General features: G+C 59.7%; 2 protein-coding genes across 2 annotated transcripts in view; both read right to left on the bottom strand.

The window, feature by feature from the left end:
* CACNA2D4 (calcium voltage-gated channel auxiliary subunit alpha2delta 4) overlaps window positions 1-12,231 on the bottom strand; it is a gene marked incomplete at its 5' end in the record, with an annotated part of 98,172 nt that extends 85,941 nt beyond the window's left edge. The window contains 10 exons of the mRNA XM_081249107.1: window positions 2,554-2,709; window positions 3,206-3,286; window positions 6,754-6,847; window positions 8,065-8,257; window positions 8,407-8,597; window positions 9,015-9,085; window positions 9,837-9,996; window positions 10,294-10,451; window positions 10,554-10,602; window positions 12,057-12,231. Coding sequence (XP_081105233.1) covers window positions 2,554-2,709; window positions 3,206-3,286; window positions 6,754-6,847; window positions 8,065-8,257; window positions 8,407-8,597; window positions 9,015-9,085; window positions 9,837-9,996; window positions 10,294-10,451; window positions 10,554-10,602; window positions 12,057-12,231 — 1,328 coding nt within the window. The remainder of the gene's footprint in view (window positions 1-2,553; window positions 2,710-3,205; window positions 3,287-6,753; window positions 6,848-8,064; window positions 8,258-8,406; window positions 8,598-9,014; window positions 9,086-9,836; window positions 9,997-10,293; window positions 10,452-10,553; window positions 10,603-12,056) is intronic.
* A 3,494-nt stretch (window positions 12,232-15,725) lies between these two features.
* The window catches only part of DCP1B (decapping mRNA 1B), a 45,592-nt gene continuing 44,939 nt past the window's right edge, over window positions 15,726-16,378 (bottom strand). The window contains exon 11 of the transcript XR_014017080.1: window positions 15,726-16,298. The gene's annotated coding sequence lies outside the window, so the exon portion shown is untranslated. The remainder of the gene's footprint in view (window positions 16,299-16,378) is intronic.

Raw genomic sequence — 16,378 nt, 5'->3', positions numbered from 1 at the left:
CGCGGGTTCGTGCCCCGGTCCGGGAAGATCCCACATGCCGCGGAGCGGCTAGACCCGTGAGCCATGGCCGCTGAGCCTGTGCGTCTGGAGCCTGTGCTCCACCACGGGAGAGGCCACAACGGTGAGAGGCCCACGTACCGCAAAAAAAAAAAAAAAGCAGCCTGAATTCTAACCCTGGCAAGATGGGTCTTTGGGACACTGGTCCACCACCCTCTCTGTCTGCTGACTTTCCAAATAGAGGCGCCATTTCTTTGCCCCAGCGACTTGTCTCTCGATTGATTGCCCTGTTGTGTGGCGAGCAGTACGAGCTTGGACTCGGTAACAAAATGGCTTCCAGGTCTGCAGCGTGGGTGGTTGAGCTGATGGTGGTATTATTGAGTAAAATGAAGACTATCAGGATGATCGGGGAACAAGTTGGGGAGGGCAGAAGGTGATGCGTGCAGCTTGGGAGAGGCAGGAGGTGAGGTCCCTGCGGCAGGGCTACTGGGTGCCCTTGGGCAGCTGTGAACTGCCCAGCTCCAGAAGGCACCCAACACATTGCATCTTTTTTTGGGGGGGGGATGTGGACCATTTTTAAAGTCTTTATTGACCTTGTTACAATATTGCTTCTGTTTTATGTTTCAGTTTTTTGGCTGCGAGGCATCGAACCCGCATCCCCCCCAACCCCCGGGCACTGGAAGGTGAAGTCTTAACCACTGGACCGCCAGGTAAGTCCCTTGTATTGTATCTGGAATTTCAAAGCTCCAGGGATGTTCAGGAAGATCCGCCCACGGCTGCGGTGTGTAGGTCTAGCGGGTGGAGTCAGGGCTGAGGGTTACTGGTGGGTGGGTGGGAGCTGGGGTTCTGAGGCTGACGGGCCCACAAGGAGGGGGTGCTGGCTGAGAAGGTCTGTGAGTGCAGGACAAACCCCGGGGAGCAGCAGCGCTCCCGGGGCAGATGGCGGGAAAGGGGCGTTAGAGGAAGACAAAGGTTAACGTGGGCGCCGGGGCAGAGCCGGGAGAGTGCTGAGACTCAAGAAAAAGGGAGAGCTGAGTGTCCAGAGCGGGCCAGGAGGCGGGGCCAGGGGTGTGTACTGCGCTGGGCAGGGAGATCTTTGGGGATCCGGGTGGGCACAGATTTGGGAGGTGGGAGAAGCCGGGCAGGCAGAGGAGGCTGAGCACTGAGTGGGAGGGGACGGCGTGGGGGAGGTGCCGGTCTCTGGCGGGGAAAGGCTGGGAAGGGTTCACTGCGGGGCAGGGATCAGGAGCCCGGGGGAGGTCTGGCTGCAGGGTGGTGGGCGCCGTGCAGACACGGGTGTGGCCGTGGGCCCTCCCCTCGGCGGACGCTCGGGCTCCCCGTTTGGCAGGTCCCCTCTACGCAGGCCTGGGCTTCAGCCATCTCTAGCCGGCACTCAGCCTGTCCCTGGAGCTTGCCTGTACTATTAGCTGGGGTGTGCTCCGGGGATGAGGGTTATTCTCTCAACACCTCCCTCCACGATGAAGAGTTCAGGCTGGCAGTGGCTGTGGAGGTGAAGTCCCAGCCAGGCCGACTCGAGTTCAAGTCTGGCACTGCCATTTGCTGGCGGCGTGAGTGTGGGGTGGCCGTCTGACCTCTCTGAGCTTGTTTCCTCTACTGCAGAGTCAGGAGACCGTTCCCCACCTCGCTGTGTGGACTGGAGGGTCATCTGCGGAGCCCCTGGCAGCACCAGGCCTGTAACAACTAGAGGTGGGACCCCTCGATGGGGACAGAGCTGCTCAAACCCCGCACTTAGCTCAGCTCCACACAAACCCCAGGCGTTCGTGGGGCCGCACATCCCCCTCTGTAAGACACGAGGCTGGCAATAGCCTGACTGTCCTCCTGGGCTCAGGTGTGGTGAGCAGGTAGCCCCTTTAGCCCAGAATGTCTGCTCGCACACGGATCAGAACTGTCTTTAACGGAACCGCCAGAGCAAAGGACTAAAGGCCAGACACCCCCAGAGAGTCGCACATTAAATTATACCAAAGTGTGGATGACCGATAGCTTCCCTGCAGCTGGTCTTAGTGACGGGATGTAGGACTGGGGCCTGGAGGGAGGCGGGCAGGTGTAGAAAGGGAGTGGAGACAGCCCCCGGCCCCCACCGTGCACATCCACCTGGCTCCTGGCTGCACGAGCTGTCGGTCGGTTTAGGGCCGCTTCACCCTCTCAGAATGTTTCCTAACGAATCCTTGCGGAGCCGAGACGGTCACGTCCAGCAAATCAGCTCCCACTCCAGCTGCCTCAGCCTGTGATCGCCCTGGAAGGAGCCTCGCCCTCGGGCTGGGGACACTGCCTGCCATCCCAGGAGGAGTGTGGGCCCCCGTGGTCAGTTCTCCTAGGACTGTCAGGTGTCTGGGCAGGGGGTGAGGGTAGGGCCCCACGTGGCAGAGATTTGGGGAAGAGAAGAGGCCGGTGAAGAAAAGGTCTTCACAGCAAGACAGGGGGAGCGGGCAGCCGAGCCCTGGGAGAGCCTGGAGGCTGGGGGAGGCCGAGGATTGAGGTCGGCCGGGGAGGGGAGGGAGGGGAGGGTTTATGGGTGGGGGTGCTCTTGAGGCTTACGTTTCCAGAGGAATCCTGGCCTGCCCCCACGTGGGGGACAGGGACGTGCTGCACAGCAGGCACAGGGTGACCACCGTCTTCTGCAGGGAGGCCCAGGCCTCTGGCCACTGGTGGGAGGACATCCTGCCGTGGGTGGAGCTGGGATCTGGGTGGACCCTGGGGGGTCCGGGCAAGGTGCCCCTGCTGGGGTCAGGCCAGGGAGAGGAAAGAGCAGCCTCAGACCCCGAGCCCTGTCTGCCCAGATCCCTGGCACGGTCCCGAGCCTTCTGCCTTCCGGGTCGGGGCAAGCCTGGGGTTCCCCAACCTCCAGTCGGGTCCTGGCTGCAATGCCCGGTGTGTGGGGGGGTCCCTTCTTTGCCCTGCAGAGGGGCTGCCCTTCTGAGCAGCAGGCTTCCAGGAGAGCGGCTGGTGGGAGAAGGTGTGACAGAATGAACTGGTTAATCCACCGGCCTCCTCTCTAATCCCCGCCTGACAGCAGGAGGAGGGCAGCGGCGATGACTTCGCGGGATTACCCTGGTTTCAGAAGGCAGGGCTGGCTCACCCCACGAGGGTCAGAGCACAGCCTCCTGTGTTAAAGAGGCAGACCCGTCCCTGGAGAGCACCCTTCTGCAGTGACACTGGCCCTGGATGCGTGTCCAGCGCCCTGACTTACCAGGAGCTGTGGCAGACCCTGTCCTTAAACCTCAGAACGATCCTGGGGGTCAGTGTCAGCATCCCTGTTGGCTCGGGGAGGCTAGGGGACAGAGGGGGCCCTGTGCTGGCTCCTGTGTCCAGGCCGCTGACTTCGGCCAGGTCAGAGGTAACGTCCACAGCCTGTGGCCTCACCTCCCCCACGTCTCACCTGCCCCGGTTCTAGGCTGGGGACCCATTTTCCGGAAAGCTCCAGGCCCCTCCCCTGCCCCCAACCCTTGTATGGAATGAGCACCTAATGCATGTGAAAGGAAAACAGTGCAAGCCCCACTGGTCAAGGCCTCCGTCCGTCTGCATTTCACCTTCTCCTCCGACCGATGTCCCCTCTGCTGGGTGGTGCCGGAGGGGCCCTGGGCCTTGGGGGTCCAGCTGAGAGGAAGCCAATGGGGAATTGTTCCTAGGAATGCTGAATTTCAGATGGATTCTGCGTATCTTTCATTATGAATCATACCAAGAGGTAAGATTCATCTCACCCAGAGCACACCCTCATGGTCACAGGCAGAATGAGGTTTGACCAAACATTTGGTGCCTGTGGCCCAGTCAAGTTGACACATGGACTTGACCATCACACCCCCTTTAGACTCCAGGAGTAACTGCTTCCTTCCCATGACTTGGAAGGACGTTACAGCTCAGAGGCTCCTGAGCCCTGGGTTGCTCTGTGTGCCCTCTCCGTTCGTACATTTGAAAAGAAACTTTTCCCCAATTATCCCATTATGAGTGTCCCGCCTGTTTCCTGCAGGGCCTCTGACAGCTGGCCTCCCGACTCCGCCCTTACCCCTCTTCCGTCCATTCTAAAACCAGCCACTGAGAGTTCTTTTTTCTTTTTTTAATTTTATTTATTTATTTATCTATCTTTTTCTTTTTTTTTTTTATGGCTGTGTTGGGTCTTCGTTTCTGTGCGAGGGTTTTCTCTAGTTGCGGCGAGCGGGGGCCACTCTTCATCGCGGTGCGCGGACCTCTCACTGTCGCGGCCCCTCTTGTTGTGGAGCACAGGCTCCAGACGCGCAGGCTCAGTAGTTGTGGCTCACGGGCCCAGTTGCTCCGCAGCACGTGGGATCTTCCTGGACCAGGGCTCGAACCCGCGTACCCTGCATTGGCAGGCAGGCTCTCAACCACTGTGCCGCCAGGGAAGCCCCTGAGAGTCCTTTTAAAGTGAGCCCACGTCACTCTGCTCAGAAGCCCCAGCAGCTGCCCACCTTACTGAGAGTCAAAGCCAAAGCTTGTACTGCAGCCCGAGACCCATCATGAGCTGGACCTGCCTTCCTCCCTGGCCTATGACATGCTGCTTGCCCTCACTACGGGCCCACAGCGGCTCCACCGGGGGCCTGAGTCCCCTCTGTGGCTCTGCCTGGCCTCTGTCCCTGTTCCCATCAGGACTCGGTCGGTCAGGCCCTGGCATTTGAGTTGACTTGGGAAGAGTTTAATAAAGGGAGTCTTTACAGAGGTGTGGACAGTGCATTAGGGAAACCCTGGGCACCGCAGACTCCTGGGCAGGAAACAGCGGAAGCCGATCCCCGGGCCTGAGAACCTGGATGGGGTGAGCTGTCGTAACGGAACTGGGCCTGCAGTGGGGCGGGGGGAGCAGCTGCCCGCAGTGACACAGCGGAGCCAGGAGCTGCAGGAGGCCAGTTAAAGCCGCTGAGCCAAAGACCCCCTGGGGAGCCCCCCAGCCCGCCTCCCAGGGCCGAGAGAAGGTGAGACGTCCAGAACGAGATCTTGACTCAAAACCTCGCCCTCCATAATGAGAATGTTCTGGAATCCGAGAGGGGTGGTGCACAGCTTTGTGAGCACACTGAACCCACCAGGCTCTATGCTTTAACGTGGTGAAGTCTATGGCGTGTGAATTACATTTCAACTGTGATGAGCCCCCTTTTCAAGGATGACGCCGTCCTGGCCGTAGGGTCTGAAACATCACCTGCCCCTGACATCTCTCATCCCTCTTCCAGCACCTTCTCCTTAGTGGCTGTCATCCAACAGCACATATGGGATTTTCCCCATGTCTCGTGTTCACGGCGTTTCCTCCGTGGCAGTGTGACCTCCATGGGGGCAGGGACCGTGGTCTGATCTGTCCCTGCTGTGCTCCTGCCACCCCCTGAAACAGTATCCAGCTCAGGGAGGTGGATTTGTGGGGAAGAAGTATGGCTGGGACTGGGGTCACTCTGGGAGGAGGTGAGGGCGAGGGCTCTTCCTCCCCTCCCTTCCAGGGCCTCCGAGGAGCTCCCCCAGGGCTCCTGCCCAGCCTGGAAACCACCAGGCAGCCACGCGGGGGCATCCGTCTCCCCATCATCTTCCAATGAGCCAGAGGATGTCACGGATACCTGCACCCGCTCAGAGCAGCATCACCCACAATTACCACAAGCTGGAAGGGCCTGAGTGCCCACTGACAGAAGATGGATAAACACAATGTGGTCTTTGCACACAGTGGAATATGGCTCGGCCTGAAAAAGGAAGGAGACTCTGACACCTGCTACGCCATGGATGGACCTGAGGACATCGTGCTCGATGAAATAAGCCAGTCACAGAGGACAAGTGCTGTGTGATTCCACTTATGTGAGGTCCCTGGAGGAGGTAGAAAATCATAGGGAATTAGAAGGGTGAGGCCAGGGGCTGGGGAAGGGGACGGGGAGCTCCTGTTTGATGGGGGCAGAGCTTCAGTTCTGTAAGACGCGGAGCTCCGGAGATGGCCACACAGTGATGCGCCATCTTAACTGTATTGAACTGTACACTTAGAAATGATTAAAGTGGTACGTTTTATGTTACGTGGGGTTTTTTTTAATCACAATTTTTTAAAAAGTGGGGGGAAAGGGAGAGGCATCTACAGCTGCCCTGGGCAGAGCCAGAGTTTGGACCCCCTGCTCAGTCCCCCAGAGAGTGCTTCTCATTTTAAAACATCCACTGCTACAAAGTGCTAGTTCTGGCTTCTGGAGATCTGAGGGGAGAGTAAGTGCTCAGCCTTTAATCACACTCAGCCAACCCTGCTCTTAACCTGGGAGGAGGGGCGGAGAAGCAAGGCCAGGGTGCCGTGTGTCTAACTCACACGCGCCTCCTCTAGGCCCACAGGCATCCTCCCTACCGGTCACAGGAAACGCGGCTGGGATACAGGTGACAGCGTCAGCATCAGCCTGGCGTCAGCCTAGATTTGCTGGTGCCTTCGCCACAGGACACCAGGTCCCCGACTTCTGCCTGCAGCGTCTCAGGCCCCTGGAAGCCCGGGGCAGAGGGCGCGGGCTAATTAGCTAATTACAGGCTGGCCCGGCCCCTTGGGGACCTGTTGGGTCTATAAATACCTGGAAGAGGACAGTTGGAGGAAGTGAGTGTGCTTGGGAGGGGGAGGGGAGGAGGCCCGAGGGGCCTGGGGAGCTGGGGGACTTGTGGTCAAGCGCTTGGTGAATTTCCACGCTCTCTCAGCCCCAGGAACAGCACGCAAGGGAAAGTTCAAGCTACCAGCCAGCGAGTCCCTCCCCTGACGCACAAGTGAGGGCTTGCTCTGAGCCAGGCCGCGTGCCCCACCTGACCTGCTGTGAGTGGGACATGGGGCATCGTGATGTGGTCCAGGCCAGAGGCCGAGCAGCACCCGCGGGGACAGGACAGGACAGCAGCTTCACTGTGGGGACACAGAGGGAACCCAAAGGCTCTCTCCTTCAGGCTAAGGTCAAGGCTGGACCAAGTGGGCTTGGAGTGGTAGCTCGGGGAGGGGCTCCGAAAGTGCCAGTAACTGGAGGCGGGGCTCAGGGCAGAGGCTCCCTCGGGGGCTGGAGGGCTCAGGCTGGGCTGGGGTGTGGCGTCCTTGCAGGCTGCCTAAGGCCCCATCCCGCTGCAGATGGCCTGGATCAGAACAGGGTTTGCCTTTGCTCAGCCTGGTGAGTGCCAGATCTGCCCGTGAGGGGCCATCCAAGTGACCATGGCCAGGGAAGGACACAGTGGCCCTGAGAGCTGGGGCCACTGCACTGGATTTAATAGGAAGGCAGGACTCAGTTGTAATTAGCTGTAATTACCCTTTTAAATAAGATAAGTGTTTTCCTTGCAATCTTATTTATATGAGTCGTTTGTTTAGCAAACTTTATGGGCAATAAGAGCTCAGGCTCTGGTGTCTGGGCTCTGGCTCTGAACTCCAGCTCTATTTCTTCCTCATTCTGTTGTCCAGGGCACCCCGTTGTTATTGTCTGTGGAACAGATACGACATTTCCTGTCTGTGTCGGGCAGGGGTGTATTCAGTGCAAGCAACAGGAGGCCCACCTAACAAAGGAGGACTTGTCAGCACAGAGCCAGGGCCTGGGTGCTCCCTCTCTCCACCTTTCCCTCATCTGCACACGCCGCGGTCATCCTCACATTGTCACCTCATTGCCACAAGATGGCTGCTGCCCTACCAGACATCACGCCTGAGTTCAAGGCAGGGGAAAGAAGAAGGGCCTGGCCAGATGCGTCTGTTCTATTTTTTTGTTTTTCAGCAGCAAGGCAAACAGTCTCCCAAGGAACTCACTGGCCCCCTCTGCTGGCAGATTAAGCTCTGACCCACTGGCCAGAAGTGAGACGCACAGTTACTGGGAGCTGCAAGGTAGGCTGGAGAGATGGGAGGGGGATGGCCCCACCGCCTCTAACGAGTCCCGGTGTCTCTGGTGTCTCGCCTGGGGCTGGGCATTGATATCAGGGAAGAGCAGGGGCTGGGTGTCAGCATGCCTGCCTCATGCCCTGAGTATGGATGAGCTTCTGCCTAAGTTCTCAGCTCACGACCTGGCACTCAGAAACGTTCCCTATTATTCGTCACAAGCACGTTCTCTTCCTGTGCAAGGATTGATGGGCAAATCCCCACTCCCAGGACACCTTCAGGGGAGCTGGTGAGCCCCTCCTCTTCAGAGGAGGAAACACAGGTAGGCCAGGAAGGGCAGGGAGGCTGCTCATTCACTGGCCTCCAGCGGAACGTCCCGGGTCTCGCCTCGGGGCGGGGCGGGCTGGAGTTCCAGTCCACGATGCCCTTGAGCACCTCAGAGGACTGGGGCAGGGGCCCTAGCTCCGCCTTGGGAACAGAGTCACAGAAGGTCAAGTGGGGAACGAGCGTCGAGCCCCTCGGTTTTTTCCACTCTCGGTTCCCCGACAGGATGAGGCAGTGGTGCCTGCCCCGCGGGGCTGGGAGCCTGGGACGGTGCGCGGTGCGTCCTCACTCACTGACCGCGCTGGGCAGCGCCCGCTCACCACTCGGTCCTGTGGCCCCCCGGCCCTCCCCGCCCTGTCACTGTCCTCCCCACCGTCGCCCCCGAAGGAGGGACGGGCCACTGAGAAGCACGTGTGGCGGCAGCGTCCCCGGGGGACGTCTGTGCACTCCTCCGCCCGCGTCAGCAGCTGTGCCGAGCCGCGGCCTGAGTGGTGGAGGTGAACCACTGGCACTGGGGGAGCCTCGTGGCGGTTTAGGGAAGCACAGCTGGAGGCTCATCCGCCTAAGCCTAAGCCGTGCCCTCATTTCCCGGCAGCGGAGGGGGGAGCACGGGGGCAGGAGGCAGAGGGCGCCAGGGGCCTCTGGTACCACGTGCTGGCAGGCTCACTTGGCCGTGACCACTGGCCTCCGGGTCCCTTGGTCTCTGTCCTTCTGGCTCACAGCCTTGACCTCTCCCCTCGTGGGGCCTCTGCCGGTGCCCCGGGGAAGCCACATTCCGTGTAGCTTTGCCTGCGAGCCGTCCCCGGGCCCCTCCTCACTTTCCCCCGCTGCTTCCCCCCTCCCCATGTCTCTGCGCATTTTCTCTTCCTGTTTTGCCACTTCTCGAGCCCCTGCCATGCACCAGCTCTGAGCGGGCTGGGGCTCAGGGCCACCAGGATGACGGTGGTTTCTACCCCTGGGGAAGCCCACAGGCTGCCGAGGAGGCAGACACTGGAGAACCTTCCGACCTGAGGGGAGTGTGGGTACCCAGGGCTGGAGCAGTGTGCCCCGGCCTGTGCCCCGGCTCTGTGCCCCATGAAGGAGGACAAGTCTGACAGCAGCCTGAGAGTCCCCAGCACCGTGGGCCCCAGGTCCTAGGAGTAGAAAGTAGACTCTTCCTGGCCTGCATCTTCAGGGAGCCGTCAGAGGAGCATCCTAAATATGCCAAGGGTGTGGGAAAGGAGTGGGTCTCAGTTAGTGCTTTGGGCTGAAAGTAACAGAAAAACCTCTACTCAGCTGACTTAGATAATGACAATTCAGTATGTCACATAGGAAGTCTAGGTGGTTCCAGGGTTGATTAACACAGCAGCTGAAGGGTGTCACCAAAGATCCCATTTCCTCCATCTTTTTTCCCTGGAATCCTCAGTATTTGGGGCTGTCCTCAAGCTAGCTCCCCTCATGGTCACAGGATGGCTGCCACTGTTCCAGGCATTGCACTCTGATGTGGTAAGATCTCTGAGGAGAAGGGGGACTGATTTTACCTGTGCTTCTCTCATCCATGAGGACCCCTCCCTATAGACATCACCTAGCAGACTCCTTCATTCTGCAGCGGCCGGACTGCACTCTATGTCCACGCCTGAAGGACATGCAGCCATGACCAGCTCGAACCAACCACAACTCCCCTCCTGGCTGTGGCCGGGCCCACCTCCCCCAAGAATGTGGTGGCAGAAAGTGTCCCCCAAACCTGAGGCCTGCTGGCACCGGGGGTGGGGGGACGTCCGTTGTGTGATCAACCAGCACGGTGGGCAGCGGGCCGTCTCCGGCCAGTGAATGTCCCCTTCGGGGTTCCAGGACGGTCTGGGCGCAGCCAGCGATGCCCCAGGTGCAGCCAGTCCGCGAGGAAGCTGCAGGGCATCAGCGGGTGGGGAGCGGCGTGGCCTCCGCCTGCCCGCGCTTCCCCGGCGCCCACGCGGCTCGTTCCCCGAGGCCCGTCGGCTCTTTGTTCAGTCGTTTCCCTCCCAGCGAGGCCTTCCTGAGACCCCGGCACAGGGCAGCCCTCACGGCACCTGCTGGAGGCATCCTCCTCAGCGCCTCTGCTGGACGTATGTCGTTCACTCGTCTCTCTTGCTAATTATCCATCTTCTTCTCGCAGGAGGAATACTGTTTGCTTTGCTCCCTATTCCCAGCACCTAGATCAGTACCGGCATACAGTAAGCGCTCAATCAATGCTCCTCCCTGGTGGCAGATCAGAACCTCCCAGGGAGCCTGCGGGAAAAGCAGGTTCCTAGGCCGCCTCCCAGGCCTGTGGATCCAGGTCTCGTGTTGCGGGCCCAGCGCCTGGAGCCCCTCCTCGGCCGTCCTGCACAGACATGGGAAAGTCACTCAGCAGAGGGAAGTGGGTGGTCAGCCGGGGACCAGGTTCTGCGCAGCCTTCCAGTGTGAGGACAAAGGTTCCCTGTACCGAGCACCTTCCGTCCCCAGCAGCGTCATCCAGTGCGACACAGGGGTGACTGCGCGGGGAGCGCAGGGCACAGGGACAAACAGTCACATGGTGGAGAGTCAAGAGTGACTAGAAACGGAAGATTCGATGTGTGGACGGCACAGGAGGAGGAGCGAAGACAGCCCTCGTGGGAGGAAGGGAGGTTTGTAACACGAGAGCCCTGACGTAAACTAAAAACATATGCCCAGGGCTTGGCGGGTTTCTTAAAACACAAAAAGCACTAATTGTAAGAGAAAAATTAATAACTTAGGCTTCATGAAGATTAAGAGCATTTATAATTGTGTCAGAACGCACCATTAGAAGACTGAAAGGCAAAGGCCCACTGAGAAGGCGTGGTTCTCTTTCCGGTAAGAGAGACTCCACGGGGACACATAGCGGATGAAGACAAATCCACACTGAAAAATGGGCTAGAAAGTGCTCGAGCACGTCCCCAAGACTACACGTGAGCGGCCAGGACCACACGTGCAGCATCCATGCTCCACACCTGGGGTCACCTGGGAAACACAGACTAGAGCACCAGACACCGTGCACCCCGCCAGAGGGGACCTGTTAGAACTGGCTGTGCTGCTGGCGGGGAGGGTCACAGGGCATGACCTGCAGCCCATCGGGGGGCCTGCTTCCCTGCGACCCCTCCGTCCACGGGGACAAGCCCAGACGTGCGCCAGGAGCCGTGCACAGAAATGTTCACAGCAGCCCTGGCCAGATGCCCTCGAAGGCCCATCCACAGGTCTGGCAGGTCAGAGGCTCTTGAGACCGATGCCTCAGACAAGAAGTGAGGGCGGAGCTGCGTGCAGGAGGCGGGTGGGAAAGCCACGGAGACCGCAGGCTGCGTTACCTATGCCTGTGAAATTCGGGAAAGGAATCTACCATGACAGGAGTCAGAAGCCTGGACTCTCCAGGGGCTGATTTTGGTGGAGGCCGGGCAGGACATGTTCTACAGCTCAGCCTGGCGTGGGTCATCATGCGCCCAGACATGCACATACAGGTGTGTGTAAGGCTCACTGAGCCATGCGCTGAAGAGTCTGCACAGTGGATGTGTACGTGTGACAGCTCCAGGCAAATGAAATGCATTCACGCGCACAGAACAACACACGCCTTGGAAGCACACGTGCAAACAGCAGGGCACACGTCGGCCCAATAGGAGGGCTGTGGGTTGTTGGGAAGGAAGTGACTGGACTTGGGTCCCAGCTAAGAACTCCCGGCCACTGGTCGGCAGTGCTCACCTTGGTGTCTGAGAAGGAACACTTCCGTGTGAGTCACTCAGGCCACCAGTGACAACTCTTGGTCTGGGAGGGCCCCCTGATTTGTGGTGTTTCAGGAACATAGTGGTTTGGGTTGAACCGTGTCCCCCCAGATGTGTGTGCTGAAGTCCTAACCCCCAGCACCTGGGAACGTGACCTCATTTGGAGCTCGGGTCTTGCTGGAGCAGGGAGGGCCCTAATCCCACACGACAGCCGTCCTTACGAAGGGGACGTTGGAGGCAGAGGCAGGTATCCAGCGTGAGGGTGAAGCAGAACCGGTGCGATGCTTCTGAGCACCGAGGAGACCTGCCGATGGCCAGAAACCACGGGGGGCGAGCAGGGGCGCGCGGACCAGGCTCTTCCTCGCGGCCCCCAGAAGGAACCAGCCCTGCCGGCATTGCGGTCTGACTTCTGGCCTCCAGACCGCAGGACAATCCATCTCTGTTGTTTAAGCCTGTGGCGCTTTGCTCTGCGGCCCAAGGAACCCGGTGCAGGCGGGCCACCAGGGTCTGAATCCCTCCCTCTGGGTCCTGGACCCTCCCACCTAATGGCAGGAAATCAAGGAGGACTGCCCCGCTGCGCGGGAGGTGGCTTGAGTTGAAGGGTGGGGACACCCGGGGGTGGATTTTGGAAGGGGTGTGAGGTGACTGCGGGACACCCCCCCGGGACAGCATGGGTCAGGGAGGCGTGGCAGGGCGATCAGGGCAGGTAGGCAGTTAGGAAGGATGCCAGGGGGCGGGTGAAGGGGGCCGGTGCACGCACACACGTGTGCATGCGTGCACGTGCACCCGTGTGCGTGTCCTGAGGAGACTGAGAAGTTACAGGGAAACACAGGGAGAAGCACCAGCAGGGAAACTGGTCCTCTGAGAACCCCGGGCCCCTTCCCTCCTGGGCTTGCTGGGAACCTTCCTTAATTAATGCCTGTAAAAGGCTTTCAGACGCTGGAAGCAGCAACAGCAGCTTTATAAATAAACCCAGACTTCTGAAGGTTGACTAATGCCTGAGCCCTCGGGGGAGGGGAGCGTGGTGCGAGGCTCGGGGAGGGGTGGCAGAGAAGCTGAGGCTCGGGCCCTGGTCCACAGAGACAGACTAGGTGCACGGGGCCAGGTCAGGACTCCGCCCCAGGCCTGTGTCTTAGCAGTAAAATCAAGGCTGGATCTTCATCTTCACTCTCCTCTACCATCAGTGCCTCTGGCCAAGGTCACAGCGTGCGCTGCAGCTCAGCTCCAAGAGGTTTGGGGGAAGCAGGCAGGGGCCACGTGGCCAGCCTGGCCCACACCAGTGACGTGGCCACTGGGACACTGGCTCCCTGAGGGAGGCCCAGAAAAGGCACGCCACTTGCCCAGTGACCCCGCGGAGGCAACACAGACGGCAAAGCCACTCGGTGTCCTTCGAAGACCCCTGTCCTGGGCGCGGAGGCAGAGGAAGCGGTGGCCATTTCACACCCTGCAGCACCCTGGCCGGCCTTCCCTGAACTTACATCTTAACCAGAAAGGAAGGACCTCAAAGGACAAAGGAAGCTGGCTGTCAGGGCTGAAAGAGGCCACGTTCAGTTCAAACCCTTCGATGACAAGGAGGCTGTGGCTGGGGCCTGGCTTACGTTCCACACGGCAGACGTGCCCCGGAGCCAGGCCCCAAGGTGCCGCTCGCCCACAGCCCGACTTCCTTTGGGCCGAGTCCAGGCCGGTGCTCGCTGCACGGCCGAGCCGGGGCCTCCTGCGTGGCTTGGGTACACGGGGACTCGGGCGGGGACGCAGGTGGGGACCACCCTTCCCGTGGGCCCAGGATGCCCGCATCTGGGCCTCTGGCCGGCGCGGTTACTAACAACTCATGCTCAGAGCAGCCTGGTTTGGGTGACTGCTACGTGGTCACCCTGCTGACGGGCACCTGGGTGGCACGAGGATGAGGCCAAAGGCCCAGGACCCTTGGCCTCAGGTCAGAAAGGACCTCTGTCCAGCGCAAAAGCCATCCCAGAGGCTCTGGGCTTCAGCTGATGTCATGCTGGGTGGAGAGGTTCACTCTCCCCCGGGGCGGGGTGTGAGGGAGAGAAGGGAGGTGCCCCAGGGCCTGTGAGAAAAGGGCCCGCACCCCAAGTCAGGGGCGCTCCCTACCGGGCCAACTCTCGTGCACACAATGGCCACAGCGGCGCCTGGGTCTCGGGGTTTCTGGGCCTGGAACAGCAAAGAGCTCCCCAGGGTGAGCCGTTACCTTCTGTTAGCAAGTCCACCACCCCGTGTCTTCTCGCTGGGGACACGGACATGCAGAGCGGGGAAAAGTCGTGTAGCCGGTCTCCTGGGCCCTGCTCCGTCCTCCGCCGCGCTGGCTCTGGGTGCTCACGTCGGGCAGGTCCCGCCGGCAGCCAGAGAAGTGGGGGGTGGTCCCTGGCCGCTCACCACCCCCTTTCAATCTATTCAGCCAGGTGAACATCTGCGGGGCCCAGTGCTAAGTGCCGCTGCTTCCCTTGGGAGGACCCGGGGCGGGGGGTGTGACAGCTGGGTGGGCAGGGGCCAGGCTCGCCAGGGAGCCCGTCTGGGATACACGCAGAGACACAGCCGCTCTGCCCGAGGAGGGGTAGCCCTCAAGAGAGACTCTGCTGAAAGCCACACACCGACCCCCAGGTCACATCCCCGGGGACGTGAGGGCAAGGCCGCCTGACCAAGGCCCCGTCTTCTGTCCTTGCACCAGGCAGAACCGACTTCGGTCACTTCTACAGGGTTGAAATCCAGTGCCCGGGATAACACTGCTCAGGGACCCATCTCAGGCTTCCTTCCCCTTGGAATTCAATTGGCTTCAAGCTGCTGCCGGAAGCCAGAGAAATGGAGGAGGGCGTCCAGGATGGTCTCAGAATTTGGGGTGAGGTGGGAAAAAGGAAAGTGAGTTTACATGTGAGATCTAGTCCTGGGTGCTTAGATAACCCTGCAATCCATTTCCCGGACCCTCCAGAGAAAGGTCTTTGGACAAAGCTCCCACCTGCTTCCCACACAGAGGAAATCAGTCTTCATCTCCGAGCCCTTTGAAAGGGGGCTCAGTCTTTGGTCTGAACAAACTGCACCTGTCACTTTTAAAGTGGTTCATTCCAGTAAAGGATGGAGAATTTGTTTTCAAAACAGACCACTGTGGTGCTGACCTAGAAAGGCCCAGTGAAGCCTGCGGTGTGGGTCTGACCACACCGGGCACGGGGGGCCCCTCCAGCCACAGTGCACGGCCACCTTTTCACAGTAGGTGCTGCAACTGAGATTTCTATTTTATTTATGTAACAATCAAGTAAAGGAATATATATTTCAGAAATCACCACTTGCTACCACAAATATATGAGAAGAATTTTCAGTGGGGTTCATTTCTCCCCAGCTGGAGAAGCCACCCAAACGTGTAATTCAGATCAAAGATGTGCCCGCGGGTTTTAAAGGTCACCTGCTGTCTGGGAGACGGTGGATTTTGTTCCGGTTTGAGTGTGTGCCGCCGAGGTGAGTGTCACCGACGCGGGGCAACAGGGCCGTGTGTCTCCCCTTGCCCCACACTCCCCGTAAGAGCCCTGAAACGCTGCACAGGCAATGACGAGCTTCAGGGATTCTGTGGTCTGTCAGGGCGTTAGGCGCTATAGGAGACAGAGAAGCAGAGGGAGGCGTCCCTTCCTGACTCAGGAGGGAACAGCAGCCCCGCACCCCGGCCTCAGGGCGCCCCGGCAAGGTGGGCCCCTCCTCGAAGGGAAGGCGCCCTTCTGCGGGCAGGGGCGGGGGGAGGGGAGGCGCTCCCTGCTCCCCGCAGGCCCTTGCCTGGTTATGCGCCTACCCCAGGTCTGAGCTTCCAGTTCACGTCTGGCATCAGAAGCTGTGAGGAAACCTCCTTCCCTGCCTCCTTTGTGACCTCTAAAAGGAGAACGAGACCCGGCTCCTGTGTGGGCCTCTAGAGATCTTTTTATGGTCCAAGAATAAACAGGGCTATAGAAACACAAAGCTCACTTTATCTCCAGCGCGCAGCAGGGACCAATTCCGGGGCCGACTCAACCCGGGGGAGGGCTGGGGGGAGAGCAGGCCCTCGTCTCTGTGAACACGAGACGTCAGTCTGCTCCGCGACCTCAAGAATCCTTGCTGCCGTGCCCGCACTCCACTGCCTCCCCACAGAGGCTAAGGACCGGCCTTAAAATCTCCTGTGACCTTCCTCTCAGCACGTTTTGCTGAAAATGATGAAACGTTCCTTTGGAAGCAGGCAGGCTTCTGCCGGAAGGAGCGGACAGACGCGGTGTTGCTGGAAACCTGGGCCATTTGTGGACCCCTAAACAACTCCCCCTTGGAAGCTGGCGAGAAATACCTTTAGAGATCATTTCCCTTGGAAGGCCCAGCGGATGTTTACAAAGGAAAGGTTTACTTTGTCTGGAAGAGGCTGGCGAGGCGCGTCAGTGGTCACGGGCTGACACCGCCACCTGGCGGTCGGCACGTTCTCCGAGTTCCAGAAATAACCGGGGCTGCTAATAAGAAAGAAACCACGTTCCCAGAACAGCCCTTCCCACAGAGAGAGAACTCATCTAGAAATGGCCCAGTACATGTA

The sequence above is a fragment of the Mesoplodon bidens genome (assembly GCF_964165515.1).
Source record: "Mesoplodon bidens genome assembly, chromosome: 11".
Taxonomy (NCBI): domain Eukaryota; kingdom Metazoa; phylum Chordata; class Mammalia; order Artiodactyla; family Ziphiidae; genus Mesoplodon; species Mesoplodon bidens.
The sequence above is the reverse complement of the archived record's forward strand: the minus strand, read 5'-3'. Positions and strand labels throughout refer to the sequence as shown.